This window comes from Zerene cesonia, chromosome 18 (genome assembly GCF_012273895.1).
Source record: "Zerene cesonia ecotype Mississippi chromosome 18, Zerene_cesonia_1.1, whole genome shotgun sequence".
NCBI lineage: Eukaryota > Metazoa > Arthropoda > Insecta > Lepidoptera > Pieridae > Zerene > Zerene cesonia.
Genome location: NC_052119.1, coordinates 2,392,926 through 2,412,522, shown reverse-complemented (window position 1 = coordinate 2,412,522; position 19,597 = coordinate 2,392,926). Strand labels below are relative to the sequence as shown.

General features: G+C 30.2%; 2 protein-coding genes across 2 annotated transcripts in view; one reads left to right on the top strand and one right to left on the bottom strand.

Annotated features, from left to right (window-relative positions):
* Positions 1-297: 297 nt before the first annotated feature.
* LOC119834053 (MORN repeat-containing protein 5-like) lies at positions 298-6,350 on the bottom strand. The gene is made up of 7 exons (XM_038358330.1): positions 6,331-6,350; positions 5,053-5,127; positions 3,584-3,708; positions 2,852-3,038; positions 2,289-2,456; positions 1,360-1,552; positions 298-381 (listed from the first exon to the last, which is right to left on the bottom strand). Exons 1-7 carry the CDS (start codon positions 6,348-6,350, stop codon positions 298-300), a joined length of 852 nt encoding a protein of 283 aa, XP_038214258.1.
* Positions 6,351-15,802: 9,452 nt separating this feature from the next.
* Positions 15,803-19,597, top strand: part of LOC119833716 — a 32,333-nt gene continuing 28,538 nt past the window's right edge. Inside the window, exon 1 of the mRNA XM_038357861.1 lies at positions 15,803-15,994. The gene's annotated coding sequence lies outside the window, so the exon portion shown is untranslated. The remainder of the gene's footprint in view (positions 15,995-19,597) is intronic.

The following is a 19,597-nucleotide window of genomic DNA, read 5'->3' as shown; positions in this document are numbered from 1 at the left end:
TGAGAACGCCATTTTTATTTGAATTACTTAAAATCTTTGATATCCCCTTTTTAAAATAATAATTTAAAATCCTGAATAGCCGCGAGGACAACACAATATACGGTAAAAAATTTTTTCATGTTGAAATCGAAAAACAACAGCCATTTAAATCAAACTTTTTCTTTCGAATATGGCGAAATATGGCGTAACTTGTATAAACACGTATAGCAAATTAAATATAAAAAATAAAATTTAAAATTCAAATATAACTATTTAATTAAAACAAAAATCAATCAATTATTTAAAAAAAATATATAATTAAGATTCGAACGTTATAAAACGTTTGGTCCAAGGGCCTTCTGAAGGCTTCCTCCAATAGCAAGTACCGTATTCATGGATATCCTGTAATGATAAACAACATGTTTTTAAAAAATAAAATAAAATGCCAAAAAAATGTCTCATTAAAGTATTAATAACGTTTCATTTCAATAAATTTAAACAATCACTATTAATATTATAAATGTGAAAGTAACTCTGTCTGTCTGTATATTCGTCATGCCTAAACTACATAACAGATTTGGATTAAAATTGGAACAAAGATTATTTGAATACTACGGGAACGATAGCTATACCGGTAAAACCTCGGGATTGTTTATATTTTTCTCTGAAAACGTGGACGGAAAGTATCATAAGACCGTATAAAACGCATTATATGTTGAATGTAATATAGGTAACGTAGTATTATATAAACGAAAAAATAGGTTTATATCATATAGGAGATGATCTAGATTCTAGAGTAAACATGAGCATTAGAAGTAAAATTTAAGAACACAATTTTAAAACTTTGTAACTTTCTCAAAGAATAAGGTTAGGTGTACACTTTTTAAATAAGAATAAAATTCAATATTATATTACAAATTTATATTTTTAAAACTATAACAATTCTATAATCATAAAACGATTATCTTAATAAATTAAAAGAATTAGGTATAATATCCATTAATATTAAATTAATCTTTAAAACTTCTATCATCTATTGTTATTAGTGTTAATTCCTTTGAAGCGTTAAATTATAAATAGTGTTCTATCTATTAAATGAATATCATAATTTACATATAAATATTCTATTAACCAGAAGAAAATTCTGATATGGATTGACGTATATTTTTTAGCTTGTCCACCTGAAGAAAAAATTGTTGATAAATATCTGTTTGGTGTTCACGTATTTTATCTACCAATGTTTGATCTTACAAGAATTGATATAATTTTTGATACTGCCGTGTTATTTTATGTCATTTAAAGATTGGATAATTTCAGCATTATTACGCTCTATGCTTTATAAGAAAATTCATTGATATAATATTACTTTAATATACTTACTTCCATATCTTGATAGCTAAGAGAATACATTGACTTGGAAGAAATTATAGTGGAGGGATGGTGTTCTTTAGATCGCAAATTTAAAAGCGGCTCGCTCCATTCTTCGTAAAGATCTTTTCGAGGTCCTAATGGAGGAAGTGGATTCGTTCTACAGTTGTCTATAATCCACTTTTGTTCACGAACTGAAGGAGATCTGTAAACAGCATTTTTGTTTATTTCAGGGAATAAAATATAAAAAGACATGAAATATTGTACATACTACTGTAGGTAAAGAGATCCAGTTAAGGAAATTATACACATCAACTGTATGCCTAAGGTAATTGTTTAAACATTATGTTTTTGAACATGATTAACAATTCATCTTTGTAACAGAGTTAAAGGACGAAGAAGTTTATGTTATGAGCTTAATTTTTGAAACCTTAAATTAACAGTAAAATGAGTTCATTTTATTTCGTTATAAAAATTAAGTGAAACAATTGTGCCAAAAATAGGTAGTTGAATGACATGTATTTTAGGTCACCATTCCCCAACTCTTCACTTCATTGGATCCCATTCTCAATACATACTTGTTTTATTAACATTATAATATCATATATGTAGAACTTCTGTTTCATTAATGTCGCTTAAATTTAATTTAAAAGAGATTTTTTCCTTTTGGTACGTTCAACGATAAAACGATAGGTGGTAATACGAGACGACTCGAGCATTATCCGATGAATAACTTGTGCAGTCAGCTATTTAATGATCGAGGCGGGATAGTAGATAAAGCAGACACGCCGTCATTGTATACTAGTTAACACTTCCTTAAAAATAAATTGTCTATCGGTATAATCTTCTCTTTAAAGATGCCGACGTGTTCAAATTCCTTAAGAATATAAAGATATAAATATGAAAAAAAAAGTGAATATTAATATGAATAATTTGCTTACCTAATTATAGCAGTGAGGTCATGTATACTGTATACAACTTTGGTTTTAGGGTCAAAAAAGCCGTCGCCAGTATCATAATAACCGATGGGTATTTCACGTGGCGGCTGCTCAGGAGTCATGTAGGATTGCCCAGCCGGTTGCAAGCCAGTATTGTACTCGATTGTGAATCTAGTTAAGTAAAGATGAAAAATATACTTAGCTGATTTGTGGTTAAACTACAAATACATTTGAGAGATGCATTTTTTAGTAAAAATCGTTTTGTTGGTAGAATTTTAAACTAAATAATGCTTCATCATTTGTTCTACAGGTTTAGATATAAATTATTACACGAAATGGATTTATAGGATAAAATGAGAGGCTTGGTAAGACTAATTTAATCTTGTGATGCTCTTAAGACTCTATGAGACTGCTCTCATTACGTGCTACAATTTATGTTCTCCTTGTACTACTTCGATACTAGGCGATGAAAATAGCTCTCACATCTTAGAGATCTTTTCTTTATAAAGAGAACATAATTTCATATATATTGTATTCACATTCACACTTTGCAGCAAACAACCAACCTTCTATCGGGCATGCGGCAATAATTCCAGTCTATATCGCTATATTCCAAGCCGTCGGAAAATATAAGATTCCTGTCAATCAACGCCCCTCTCTTCCACTGCCCTTTGAGGACTTCCCCACTTGGATAAATCAGTTCCCCGCGTCCGTGGAAAAGCCCATCTTCAAATTCTCCTTCGTATATAACATCTGTATATTTATGACATAGTAACCATATTAATTTCATATTTATAATTATTTGTCGAAATCTAGTCCTGCTACTATATGCTTTGTTAAGGAAAGCAGTAAAGAAAAAAAAGAAAATTGACTGCAAGACATTAAAACAAAGATCATAATGAAGAATAATAGCGTTATAAAAATTCAGGGATCTCCTTAAAAAATAGGTAACTGCGGTACGCAGGTGGAATACAAATTAGTACGTGTTTCATTATAAAAGTCAATATCGGCCCCACAAAAGAAGAATTTAGTTAGTTGCTTTTGTAATTTTCTTCTAGATTGTTTTATTCAAAAGGAATTATGAAACAGTAATTTTTTCATATGAGTACTAAGTTGTCGATATACGCGATGCTATAGTTAAGTTTTTTTTTATACTGGACATTTCAGACGCAGTAAAAATTGTTCAAAAAGGTTTTGCCAAAAATTAATTCCTCGCCATTTAATAAATAGAACATTGCGCATAAAACTACTAGCACTGGGGAACATTAACATTGTAGGTCAAATACAAGTAAGAATACCATTGGGAAATTTGTACACTCCATATCCGCTCATACCCAACACATCCCACGTGCCTTCATACTTAGAACCCGTCGGGAACTGCTTCACTGAACGCTGAACCCGCGGTATGTCCAGAGACACAGACCTTCAATACAAAAATCGATACTATTTTTTATAGCATTTTCTTCGTAATTACAGGTAAAGAGGTTGCTAAGGGTGAATGTAGATATAAGGCACTATACGATGCAATGGCGGAAAATCTAAGCTATAGACATTAAATATCAATGTCTATAACAAATAAGTGTGTTTCAAGTAGTACATATATACAATATACATAATATAAATATATGCATCAGATATAATGTATCTATTATATCGACTTTAATCGATTTGATAAAAGATAGTTACAGGCAAATGTTTACAAGCAATCAATCGCTAATCCATTGTATACGCCCTGAATATTCATTTTGATTTATCATTTGAGTCATATTTTAATTCATCAAAAAAGCAGATATACGCAGAATCAAGAAATGGAATCTTATACTGCAAAATTTGTTAACGTCAAAACAAAAATAATGAAAACATATATTAGTCGAGGCAAAAGTAACATCAATCTTTATAACATCATGAAGAGTAAGCTCTCATCTAACATAATGGATACAGTATTTTCTTTGCTCCTAAACACTTTACCTTATAAAATAGAATATTGTATAACGTTGTCATTTTACAGTGTAACTTATAGGTAAATGTTTAAATGTCTACTAAATTGGATATATATAATCCGGATGTAAATTAATATACTTTTAGATTTTATTACTAAATTAGGTATAAATAACAACTAGCTGGATCGGGGCTTATTAAGGGCTGATTTTTCAATGGTTAGTACAGCTTATTCCAATATATAAAGTATTATCCAACCATTTCAAGAATGTGTTCTAATTGATTGTTTTTTTGATATTTCAACGATGTCATTTTAATATGATTGTATTTTTTTTTACATTGTGATATTTCTATATTATTGCATTATATGATAGATAAGCTTTAACTCAGGGTTGAAAAGGATAGTGTGCAGCGAAATGCAAGGCGAAAATCGGACCTAAAAGCAATAGCAATTCAGTTCGATAACGTTACGTTCGCATGTCATGTTCGGATGAATTTAGTTAGTAAATGATAGGAGTTTATACATGCGCAACTTCTTGGAGGGATATTTAACATAATGGGGTGGAACTGGCTATTATTATATATAACTATTTGTATGGTGATAACGTAAACGAACAAAAAAAAAATCAGTTCAGTTGTTCTTGAGTTATAAGTGACGTGATTTTCTTTTATATTATAAATATGTATGGTTGACGATATAACATCCGAACAAATAAACTTTCACATTTGTGATATAAATGTGATAACATTTAAATCAGAGCAGTGATATTGCAAATATGTTTATCTGACATTTTCCAAATACTTTTTAGGTACTTTTATGACGTCTTACTTGCATTGCTCCTTGTGAGATTCCGAAAATTTTCTCATCAATTCCTCCCATTGCGATACACGTTTGGCGCCAAACCTGAATAGCAATTGATTATCTTTTAAGGAATAATAATAAATATAGTTTTTGTTTCAATTGGAAGCTGAATCCATAAAATATGGTTTTTCATTGTAGTAATGTTTTATTGTAAGTTTAGCTCTAAGTTACGAGCATAATAAATACAATATATATTTCTTAACTTTAAAGTTCCTGTAAGACATATATATTTTATACAATAATCAAGATCTTTAACCATATCTCATATGAAATTTAACATTATCATGCGTTTTGACGTGACAACGTCTTAAATTAGGTTACGGCTCGGAGGCACTCATGAAAAAGTGTAACGCCCGGTAACGTTACGATGAGTCACCGAACTATGATCGGTCCGCCGCGCGCGCAGTACTAGAGAATTAGGCGCATTGAATCGGCGCGTGCTTGTGTCTCTGTCTCTGTCTTTTTAATAAACAAAATATATTTTCTATAGTTAAAATTTGTGCAATTCTTATTTTCATTCAATTCCTTGTTCCTATTGTGCAATTTAATAATATTCATATCAATCAATATTCTACCGAGAAAGAGACGTTGTCACGTAAAATCTTCGCCCGTAAAACCGACTTTACAGGCAACCATTTTTTTATTAAAAAGTACATTAATAAATAAGACACCAACTCACTCGGAATTATCTCTCGACTTTAGTATCGACATAAATTGCTAGAACTGACACTAGTTATTTCATTAGCCTGTCTCCGAGGAACTTGTTTTATTTTCCGTCCGTCCGCTTAATCTTCAATGTCTGCAGAAAATATAAAATATTTTTCATTAAAATTTTATGTAAGATTTTCAACTGCAATACTTTGTAGTTGTTATATATAACATTTAATTTTCAAGAATAAAGAATGGCTATTAAATCTTATAAGAATTCTGAATAGTGCAATATCCGAAATATGATTTTATCATTACAAATCAAAATGCCATCGTTAAGGAAAGATGTTTTCGGATCAAGTTTCTAAAATTTCATAGTCCCTTATAGAAGAAACAGATTTTTATCTTCAACATATTTTTGGCTATATACTATTATTACGCCTCATGTTATTGAATTTTCTAGAAATTCCTTGAGCGTTTCTAAAACGTAAGATAAATTCATTTAACACTTTCAGCTTATATATTGTTATGAATAAATATAAATAGAAATTTAGCGCCATAGAAATGAACACTATTGTCCGATAATTTTGTATTCACCACAGCGACGTCTCGGTCATGGTCAATCACAACATATGAATTATTTATGTGAAAGAGTGAAATTTCACCTGTGAATAAATTGTAAAGACAAAACCTTACTATGTGGGAACATCTTGCTAATCGATCCGCTCGTAATATAATTTATCGGTCGTCGGTCAATATAGTTTGTAGGTGGTTTTTTTGTGAAACCGATTGAAATGTGACTTTGTGTGACCTCTCATATCACATGGAAAAAGTCGAGGGCGGCGGTTTTAACATCTACTACAAAATCAACTACTTACATTTTAATCACTTAGTAATGGATTAAAATATTTTATCAAGCTATATTTTTATCATATTAATATCATAAACGCCAAAGTTTGTTAAAATGTTCGTTACTCCTGAGAACAAAACCACTGAACGGATTTGAATGATACTTGGCAGTGATTTATCTTGTGTACCAGAATAATGAAGAATAAAGTTAATAATATAAAAGTACTTTAATTCGATGTAAATTGTTCAAGGAAGGACAGAAACAGACTGTTGTTGAAATGGAAGAAATTTTATTAATTACCTTTATTTTTCAACGTTTCCAATTCGAAAAAATATAATAAAAAATTAGTTTTGATCAATACTTCAAACTATTTCTTTATCGACTGTCATCTTATGACATTTTAAATTAAAAGAATATAAATTTTAAAAATATTAATTAGGTAAAGGAAGTTTTATAAAGCATGTATATGTATTTTTGACTTTTGATAATAATACATACTAATATTATAAACGCGAAATTTTGTAAGTATGGATAAATGTATGTATGTATGTATGTATGAAGCGATTGTAATAAAACTTGGTACGCAGATAGCCGGACAACTGGAGTAACACATAGACAACTTTTTAACTCGATATTACTAGGGGTTACAGATTTGTGCGGGGGAACTAACAGGGGCGCAGCTAGGATTCCATATTTCTAAAGTTGTTAATATAGTTTAAATCAATAAAAAAATTATATCTATTTGATAATCTATTTTGCTTAAAAAAACTAAGGAGTGTGTAATTATTGCAATATCTACCAAAGCCACAGTGACCCAAGTTTCATAGAAAAACTTTGATCTTATACGATTAGAGACGAAGGTCAGTTCGTCGCGGGCTCTTAGACCACAAAAAATTATAGAGGATCCAAAAATGATCCAGCCACTTAAAAATTTCAAAAACAAGTTTTTTTTTTAAATACTTATTTAAAATCTTGTTGTTTCTAAATTAGTCTGAGAAATATTATATAAATGTATGTAGGTATGAGTATAAATATGTAATTCGCGAGAGTATACTTACGACTCCCTAGGGTTGTCACTCATTCAAAGTCAAATATAAAACGTGTTATATGCATTGATACAAAATTTATATGCATTTGACATCGGTTTATTTTATACAAAAAAAAAGTTCCTTAAGCGAACTTTATTACTAGTTATTTCGGTGGATATTTCTTACTCCTTCACGTAAAAACGACAGATTGAAAATGACGTTTTGTATAGAGACAGATTATTAATTATAGTCTAGATACGATAGTTACTCTTTACGCGAGGACGCGAGAAAGCGGCTCCGGTTATAAGTGAAATAATTTTAACTATGAAGCGATATATAGGTACCTATTAATAACATTTAATTGAACAAGAAGTTTTTTACTCAAAATTACTAACTAATAAACACATTCAATTTACGATTTATAGCGTAAAGAATCATAATATATTGTATGGCAACCCTATTAAAACCCACTTCTACTGTTTGACAAACGTTTAGAGTTATCCCGCAAGAAATGCAGGCAAAGTTTGCTAGAGATCATAAAGTCTGTGAGAGATCGCAGTTAAAGATAGTTACTTCGCTCTAGTATATAAGTGGGGTCTTAGAGTTCTCTACGTTTCATTAAGTAATGGATGAAGCGGTACATTGTGCAAACATTTGAGTGCTGTTGAATGTATGAAATGCTTTCATACAAAATTGTACACTTTATATGGAATAATAATAGAGTAAGGTTATTTATTAGATGTGTGCGGTTATGAAATGCTCTCATTATATTAAGGTTAAATTACTTAACGCATTAGATACGTATTTTTTAATTGAATGCTCTCAAACTATGTATTGGTTGCAATCGAAGTCCATGAGGATGTCATTGGTTATTAATATTTAATGAACGTCTGCTCGTGACATGTAATTTGGCTGCGGCCTATTATTTTATTGTATTGATTAAAATTTTACTTTTATCTCTCGATGTCATATTGGCACAGTTTTTTTATTTAATTTATTTACATATAATAAAATCAAATAATAAGTATGAATAATATATCCAATATATCAAATAGTAGAAGTTTATATACACTGTAAACGAAGTGAAGTGTGTAACTATGGGTACTAGGCAACCATATCACAGATTAGTAAATGGTTACTGCCCATGCTCTCTAGCATAGTACAAAGGCACAGATAATATAATCCTATAGTATAGGTATTAAATACTATGCAAATACTTATAACAATATCTCATATCTGTACAATTTAAGGTATTATGCAAACAAAAACTAAAAATGATTATTTTGTCACAATATGAACATCGATAAAATATATATCCAAATAGCATTGTGTGGATTATTTATTGCATTTATGCATAGGCCTGTCGAATTGCTCAAACCGATTCTACGAAGCAATCTAACGAACATTGCCTAATTTACTCCGACAATGGGCTCCTGCGATGAACCTTGATTGACATTTCGGTTCATAAATCATTTTGATAACATGTGCTAACATTATTTAAGAACGAAATTGGAAACCGGTTCTTGTTTCTTTTCTTCGATTATTTGATATTGATTTGATTGTTTGAGTTCCTTGATTCGGATGTAATAGAAATTCATTCATTTTGTAAATATTGCTACCGCTACTTTTTGTCAATATTGTTTTATATGCGATTGTATACTAAATAATAATCATAGACACAAGTACCAATATTGTGATTATAAATGCTGGTTTCCGTTTATGCAGTTTAAAGAGTCTGCGTCGTATTTCTATCGTCAATCACTATCAACCTAATCATTAGAAGAACATGTATTAAAATAAAAATAAAAAAAAACTGAAACCAGAAATATATAGATAAGTCCCATTATTCAAGACTAATTCAGATTACTTCAAACGTTATCCAATCAATTAATTTCAATAAACGAATTGTATAATTTATTATACGAAACCCTTAATTTAGAATCGAATTCATGCTAAACCGGTTTTATTTCAAAGTTGCACTGCCTCGTATTTGCACTACGCTCTCGTATGTATTCACTCACTGCCATCTTCCTCTGCTTTTATTTAACTAGCTACATACGTTTGTCATTTTGATTTAAAATTCGTGATACATTGATAGTACCCGTGTATAAATTCGAAACAAGCATGCCTCTTATTTTATATCATGCATTATTTTCAGCTCTGCATACAGGCATGTTGTTCAGTTCATAATTTATATATCATATAAGTATTTGGTTATTGTTCATAATAAAACAAGCGTTTTTCATTTACTCTCAAAGGGATAAAGGCCTTCCAAGTGTGATAAAATAAAATTATTTAGCTTTTTGTTATAATAATGAAATATAACAAAATGAAAAGTAAGGGATAAAATAATTGACAACTTGTACTTGTACTAAAAGGCGTATGTTGTGAAAATAGTTATAACCTGTAACTGAAATCGAAATACTCTATCTACTATAAATTTTACGATTGTGTCGATGTCATATACCTATATATTCATTTGGAGTAATTCATAGTCGAATGATGCACACTTTTGTACTTCTAAACGAACTATAATAACTTGATAGCTATTTTCTACCTACGTGATTCTTTTCCCATTAGATGGGAGTTAGTAAATCCAAAATATCATTAAAATTGAAAGAATGTTATACGAATATTTTACGACACAAGAAGTGAACTTGCGAAGCATTCTAATCTCATGAGACAATCAATCTATGCTCTTCGTACGTGCTTTTATATAACGTATTGTTGAAATGATACTTGTGTAAGCGTTACAAATGTTTTTGAATTATATTATTTACTACGAAGGTATTGATGGAGAGATGATATTATTATTCTTTGAATCATTTACATTGCATATTTAAAAACTGTAGTTTTTCTACTATAAATCTGTAACTTGGCTAAAATAAATGATTTATGGTAAATTGATTTAGAATAACATGATAAGGGCAACAACAAATTATGAACCAAGTAAAATTAAAATAATAAAATAATTTGTTATTTAGAAATATTTTCATTTGTTCCAAATTAATATGAATATAAATAGAAAAAATATATGCAATTGAACTGCTAATTTACTTCTTACAATTTATAAATCTTGCCATGGAACTTACATCACAATGATTTGTAATGTATAATACATTTACGGTTGTGTTCTATAGTATTATGTTATCTGCGGTTGTGATATAGAAAATAAATAAAGTATTATCAAATTTTGTTCCATCATTACTCAAATCCGAATGAAGCGTAGAGCGTGTCGTTACGGTACCGATATATTTTTATTGAAGTTTAGACGATTGGGGAAAAAAAACTCAGTGACCAATCGGTATAAAGTTTGCGGTTAAATCCCGTATTTCCAACTGTGGTTTACGTGTTCCAGTTAAAAAGGGATTGTTACAGTTTTTTTGGACACGATTGAAAGTTTACAGTTCACGTCAGCAGAGACTTTTTTTGTTTTATATCTTTAGTTTATCTGAATAATTATTGGGTGCCATTTACACCACAATGATTTTAATAAATTCAGTATGTTAGCTCTTCACTGTGGTCATACGAGTCGTAGAAATCAATTCAATTAGATAAAAATTAAAATCATAAACAAAATTTTATCTGTTGTGCCTCGAACAATTCAATCAGCACTTCAATCAGCACGGAAATAGTAAAAAAAATCTAGATTTATATATCAATATGATAAAAAGAAATGCTCCAGTTATTTGTTTTTAATTGCTAATTTTTTAATAATTTACTGTTTTGAAAATGATACTATTCAACATAACCTAAGATTACAATAAGACAATTGGCGGCATTATCGCTATTTACTTACATACAATTTTATAAAAGCGAAAACGGAAATAAGTTTCTACGCGTTATTAAATATTAACATACAAACAACGTGGAAATGAATCGTTTAACTTTAACACGTTATTATTTTAAATGAATAAAATAAAATGACATTCAAGCAAACCCAATATAAACTGACACTATTGCCTTTCATTGCCTGAAGCGAATTATCAATATTGCAGAATGATAGCGACTCATTCAATATACACAATGCATGATTGATCGTGTTGGCTCAATGCATATTATTTAAAGTAATATACACTCATGATAAGTATCTTTTAAAGACTACTCACCATACTGGTCCATGCAGTCATGATTTTTGACGCAATTATATAGTAGGCAGTACTTACGCATAAATAATGATGTTTCTTCTAGTGTCGATCGATTTGCGACTGCCAATTGAATTTTCATACGTAACTTTTTTGATGCCTTTTTTAAGTTGATATTAATTAATTTGTAAAATATCATTGCTTTACGATCAATATCCTGTACCCTCCATATGTCAATAAGGGAGAAAACAGATGAGAGAAATTATGGGTATCCTGATAAATATGCACACACTTCTATCTCCATAAAGATCTGTCATCTAGATCTGCAATAGTTGTAATGTAAAAAAATAAATTAGACTTTATATACATCTGACAGAATTGCGACTTAAAATTAAATAACAAATGGCTTAACTTCCGTGAAAACATTTCTTTGTCTAATTTCAGGCGTAATTCGATCAAACATCGTAAGAAATCCAGACGTTTGGAGTTATCTCGATGTTGAGCTTTGTTCTAAATTAATTATTACTTTTATTGTTGTTTTTGGAGATTTAAGTATACGAAAAATAGTATCTACAACAATTTGAAAAATATGAGTTACGAAGAGATACTTTTTCAGTTACTCCTATACACATTTTTTATTAAAATAGTAGGTTGGGTTTTTAGCTAACGTGACGATTCTCTTAAAATATATTTCACAATTTTTTTGTTTTATTTACGAGAGATTTTTTATTTCTATTTATTAATTGGAGCCATTTGCTGTACGTTTGGTCGCGGATAAGCGATTATAAACTATAGTTAATAAATCATGCTTTAAATTCAGGCAAAAGGCGTAGGTATCCTAAGGCGACGTGACAATTACGTTTTATTAAAACTTAATAATTGAAATATAGTATTTTTATTTAGGTAATGTGAATAAATGATATCAAGAAATGTTTATAAGTAAACAAAGCTAGATACACGTATTGTATTGTAACATGCAGCTTATTTCAAAACAAGGAAACTCCAGCAGAAATCAGGCCAGAATGAAAGGTACGTTTGAGACTGCAATTTTTAAAAATTACCGCAACCTGTGTCACGAGCGATGTTACCTTTGATTATGTAACATGTTTTATGATCGCTTTGCCATCGGCGTCTATCCGTGAAATCAGTGAAGACATAATGGTACTGTACCTATTCCATTTCACCGATCACACAGAATTTGATTTCTAGTTTATTCAAAATTTATGATGTTAAAATGTTTAACTCCACTCAGGACTGATAAAAATTTTGAAAGACATAGAAGACATATTTGAAATTGTACTATTATTATTTATTATTGACAATTTTGAAAAAAAAATTGAATAAATAAGATTTTCATTAAATATAAATTTATTAAATTTAGGTACAATATAATTACTTTACGTCTGTAGTAGGTGGAAAAATCAATACTATACCTATATTAATATCTTCAAAAACTATTTTGTGTCATCACAGATAAAAAATTATGATTACTCGCAATTCATACTTTGAAATAATTATGCAAAGCTATGATAAAATTACACTGCAACGAGCTTGCGCCACACATACAGTCATAGATTATAACAGTAATTAATAATAGTGACTGATGCAGAATTGACAATCGTTTGTCATCGGATAGCCGATGGACCAATGAAAAATATACGAGTTTAAACAAATATAAATTGAATACTAATATCTGTTAGTGCCGAACATTTTTTGTGTGAGAAATATTGCTTTGAGAGTCAAACGAAAACCAAACATTGGTACGCTTTTTAAAATTCCATTAACTCCTACGTCCTGACGATTAGTTACGGTCGTGCTACAAACGAACAGGATTCTTTTTAACTTTTGTAAGCCGATTTCTGAAAATAAAGTGAACGAGAATATCACTTTATATTTGATGCTGCTACGTTTTATATTTTATTGTTAGAGACAACAAGTTGTAAACCTCTAGAGTTAAACGTAATTAAGTGCAAATATAAGGAAAATAAATATCTCGCTTTTTTAATTTACTGTTTTAGGGTTTCAATCTATTTTGGATATAAATTTTACCAACATAGTTGAATAAAATTAAATTGCACGTAACTACATTTCGTTGAATTGCACAGGATAGTGGCACAAGAAAGTTCTCCTCTCATTGTAGGATAATGCCATGTACGCCGTTATTTCTATTAATATCATCATCATCATCCACCCATGTAGTATGTTCCTACTGAAGGTACACAGATCTGCTTTGGGCTTGATTCGCCTAATCCTCCATGTTGGCCAAGTGCTGGTTGTTAAATGTCACGTGTCGTCGAACTTATGATTCTTAGACATGCCGGTTTCCTCACGATGTTTTTCTTCACCGTGTTTTATACTATATATTTTGTCGTCATATACACATTTGTAATACGGAAACACTATTGAATCGATCTATTCGTTATTTAGTATGCAGTCCTATTATATTCTTAATTGTATATTCTCTGAGTAGCTCGCGTGCCAAGCCGTAAGCAAATTAAGTCTTACAAGCATGGCTAAATCAGTGTGATAGTGCAGCATACTTATTTTGTTTTGATTAATTCTTTTCTTTATCTTTCATTCCTACATTCATCAAATTTTATGAATGTTATAGCTTATTGAAGAGATTGTAGTAATAGTCCTGATTTCCCCGTGATGACTCGGGATAATAAATGAAATATAATATCTGTGTCACTCAAGTAATGTAGCTTTCTGCTGAAAATAATTTTTCAATTCTTACGATACAGTAAGACACACACTCAAATAAAATCAAATCTTTCCCCTTTGTGATATATCTGAAGAATGTAAGTGATGTCTTATAATAATAATGTATATAAAGCCAATAACATTACACCTATTAGAAAAAAGTGATCCTATAGGTTAAATGATGTATACACCGAATTCATGAAAAGTTTTTTTAAAAACAAAACTGGTGGCTGCCAGTTCCTAATGGTAAAATATAATAAAAAATGAAATTACACATCGTTTTACGTCCAATCAGGGTCACAAGACGTTTTACGAAGGATTAATTTTATGTCGACCTTTATCCCTTTTATTTAAATGTTTCCGAACTTTCCAAACTTTCTAGTCCGATGTTGTGACCGCATATTAACCATGCGAGGTGTTTCACATTGTTATAATTTCTATTTGAATATATAGAGAATACAAAGGTTTTAGTGAATAAGGGAAAACCGCATTTCAAATGAATGTTGCATTTATAATAGGCGTTTAATGAGTCATAAGGAGAAAATCTGTACGCATGCATTTCCTGACACGTTAACCTCAAACTTGGATCTCTATAGTGCTAAAAATAGATTATTGCCTTATTCCAGTTTCAATGTATCGTGTAATATAAATTTTCTTTTCTTATTAATGTTATAAATATTCATCAAAAAACCTTAAATAATAGTAGAGGTATTGAGATAAATAATAATGAATGTCTTTTCTTGCTCCCTTTGAAATAATTTTAATATTATTGAAATGAAATGAAATTTATTATTGCTTATAAAAAACAAAACAAAGAAAAAACTGAACGACATCAAATAAGCAAAAGGCGGCCTTATCGCTAGGTAGCGATCTCTACCAGGCAACCCTTAAAAAAAAGTGAAGTAAAAGTAAAAGGAAAAAATTATTAAATATTATTAAAATCTTTGTCCGTTGGTTTTATATTGGATCGAAGTGGGTGTTTAATGTATTTTAAACTATTTTTCTGAAGCTGGGTGGATTGGTGGTGTTCATTTTTACTCGTAACTTCTTCTTACGCTGATTAGTTTAATAAAAATATAGCACCCATTCATTGAGTAAATGGTCAGCGGTCAAACACGTTATGCATTGCGTACCTATGTTTACAAACTTATACACTATTCACACATCAATGGAAGCCAGTTCAATGCCCGCTTCGAGCCTCCAGCCGTGATATAAGAAATTAACGATTGCATCGAATTTGCTCTTGTATTTATTTGTTTTTTTTCGCGCCATTATACGGTCAGTGACTTTACGAAATTCGAATTTGGTGTTTGCGCATTGAGAGCCAAGAATGTTGTGTTAAGGATATTCCCTGAGCCCAGATACGGCGTGATAAATCGGCCTTGTCACGGGGGAGAGATCAGAGGATATAACAGAAAGTGGAGTGATAGCCGGGGGGCAGCCAAGAGCAGCGTCCGTCAGTCTATCGCTGCCTTTACTCGACAAAGCTCGCGCGGGAGGCTCGTCACGGACGCTCGAACCTACGCTTTTTTCGTGATTACCGCTAATGGCTATGAACTTTATCAACGCTGTTTCTATGAGAGATTGATTTGTTGGTGAGTTATTTTTATTTTTTAAATTTTTTCTGGGTTTTTGCAGCCATTTTAGAAGAAAATTGTGTAAGTTTTTAAGTTCTGGCTGGATTATAAATGTGTTGTTTTTTAATCTCAGCCTCTTCTTCTTTATAAAAAATGTAAAATTGTACAACAAGTTAAAAAGGTTATTGATGTTTGTCCCGCATACGCCGCTCGGTTAAAGTAACTTCCAAACTCGTGGAGTTATTTGAGTGAAAAACATTTCGCGTGCAAGCTTTACCGGCTTCCACACAAAGTACACTGATCCATTACTATGGATATAATTCTTGCAAGTTTAAACACGAGATTGAAACTGTTCTCTCAATGTTTTATTAGTTTAAAATTAGGATAAAAGGCTTTCATTCTACACTAGTTTATAAACATGAATCACGTTGCAAATATTAATTCAACACGACTTTTTATCTATTTTATTCTCTAACAAAAGTACCTTGGCCATCCATTCAAATATTAACCAGGAGTAGATTTTTTTAAATTCCTCATTTCATACTAATTTAAATGAAAGAAAAAAATATTTATTTTAAAATTTAACAGGTTCCAATGTTTTCATTATAAATACATAATAAGATAAAATAGCTGTAAACATGTATAATGAAATACCTTCTAATTATGGGATGGTAACTCTACCTATCTGTTTGTCTGTGTCTTCTTCACGCCTAAACCACTGAACTATAGAGTTGTAAGTCAATATAGATTTAGCCAATGGACATAGGACAAATAGTTTTCTCGGAAATCATACAGATTTTTACTACTTTATCTTTTCCTTTATTGCGCGGACGAAGCCGCGGGCGTAAAACTAGTTATTTAATGAATACAAGTTATTAAATGAAAACATAGTTTTTTATTTCGTTATACGAAGGACAATTAGTGTGAAATACAATTTATTATCAGGTTCCGGGCGTTTACATAAATAATAATAACATCAACAGTTTACAAGCACAGTTTAGAATATCAAAGGTAGTATACAATTACAATTCCCTTTAGCGTATAAAAGAGCAGATTATTTAACTATATTTAAATTGCTTGTCTTTTATTAACAACAATGTAAATCATAATAAATTAAATGCATATACTTTTGTAATTTTAATGATTAAGACGAAGAAATAAACGCTCCATATTGTCGAATGTTTTTAAAATATATCCTGTAAAGAGACTACAATTATATTAATATTGATGAATTTCACTTTACTATTTATAAATTTCAGTAAATTTTACTGCTATCAACTAACTCCTACTATTACTAATAACTTTCAATGCTAAGGACAAAAATTTAATTCTGAAATATAATTCATATTTCTATTAAATAATATCGCGAATTTAAAATTATATTTTTATGTTACTGGTTAGTGTAATTTAAATAACTTATTTCATCAACGATTCTATTCGTTTAAAAATATCCAATTACTATTAGCATGGATTCGTTAAGCTTTGCTATATGTCGGTAGCGCTTATAAAATGAACGGAGATTAAATCTGCATTCTGCTACGTAGCATCAAAATATTTTTGCATTAATATTGTACATTTCTACAACTAAACTAATACAAATACATAATTTTCTGTGGCGATTTAACATTTATTAATTCATTTATACTACTAGCTGTTTGCTTCGGCTTCGTCCGTGCTATATATATAAGCCTATGCCATTCAATTAAGTTGCAGCATTCTTTAATATAAAAAATACTCTTGGCTCACACTTCCGAAGCTATATTATTGTATAATACAAAAGCCTGAACCTTTCCCCGTTGGTTGCCTGGGAGAAATGGCTTATAGCCATAAGGCTGATTCTATACAAAATTAACTATTTTTTACATTATTTCGCTTAATTCAGTATACAAATGAAGAATAAATAAATAAGTTACTTATAGTGTCGATGACTCTACTTTTATTAAACTATTCGATACGATGGCGGATTTCAATCCATAGGCATAAATTAAGCATAAATATAAGAAAAGAGTTCGCCTTCTTTATTTATCAAACGAATAGAAGTAAAGATAACGTAATACGTAATATAAAGATGCAGTTATGTCGTCTATTCTATTACTAGGTGTACTCTCGAGTCAACGACATGTAAATAGTGGTAAGGTCACTTTGTATGTCGCGTTCTTATTGCCGTGTGAAAATATCTGCTATCTTTAATCATTATGTAAACAACTTTTTTCCATAGATCGCAATAAGAAATGAAACAGGCTTAGTAAGGAGTATCTTAACGGCGCTACATTAAATTAAATGTTTGTGATTAATTAGTTTGAAGTCCCATAAATTTTTCGTTTAAATTAATTGCACTTTGGACTTGAATTTTTCAATAAATATATAAAATAATTGATTATTTTGTTTACTTATACTTGTTTGATGTATATAAAACTAGAATCTAATATAACTAATACGAGATTCATAAAAATTAATTATCCATTACGAATAATAATTCTATGCATATAATTTTGAAAAGTAACTCGATGCTGAAATTATTTTAATCACTTTTCGATACACTAGAACTTTTGGTGGAGTTTTGGAGTGTAATACCGTAATATCTCGAGACTAATTTGTTATTCAAAATAGTCTATATTTAAGAAATAACGGTCATAAATATTCGTGTGTTTAATATAAACAGTATAACGTAGTCTTTTATGTAAATTATAAATCGTGATTCATAAAACAACTTTTTTACTCGTCTTCTAACTTAATTACCATATAAGCAATATTAGTGAAGTTCTTGGAGTATGGGTCAAATTTTGCACTTCACTTTTGTACTGTGTCTTGTGTTCCGAAATATCAAGTTTTTGGTTCACGTGGTTCGAACCAATTGCTCCTAGGTTCTATGATCACGCTTTAATCACTATGCTATTGAGGCGGTAAGACTAACTCACTACTGTAAAATTGCATTGCCAGCAAAACTTCTTTTAAGCTAAATTTACTTCGCAGTAGTCGAGTTTAAAAATTGATAACTCCTGGATCGGTATAATAGACACTTGGATGTTAAGTGCTTGCAATGAAAGCTGGTGAAATATGCAATTGAATTAAGTAAATTTATTTATAAACCGGATACAAATAAGTTTATTTTTAATCAGATTTTTAAGTCCACTTCCCTTTTTAATTAGTTTTGTTTTCGCTATAAAATTCAAGCCGTAAACTTTAACCGTCTATCTCTTGGGCTATATCTACGAGGACTTCGTCATTTATCTAATTCTTTTCATAAGTTATGTTGTTCAAATTAATAGCCAAACTGATGTTAAAGAACTTAAGAAGCCATTGTTGGATTAGTTTACCACTTATATACCGACGAAACACGGAGGTTGTCTATATATATAGATGTGTATTTTTTATATATGGACTTGCATATCTTTTTATTATCTAGCCATCACGACTCAAGTGCTACTAGTTAACATAATGTATACGTTTAACAAACGATTCGAGTGATAAAATAGATAATTAATTGAATACAATGCGATATTCTCGTACAAGACTCAGTGTAGGCTTGCTGCATTGCAGGTTATAAAAATTAGGTCAGTCCTCGCCCGTATTTGTCAAGTTTCCAATAAGTTTGCTGAGCGTGATTTATAAGCTCCTCTG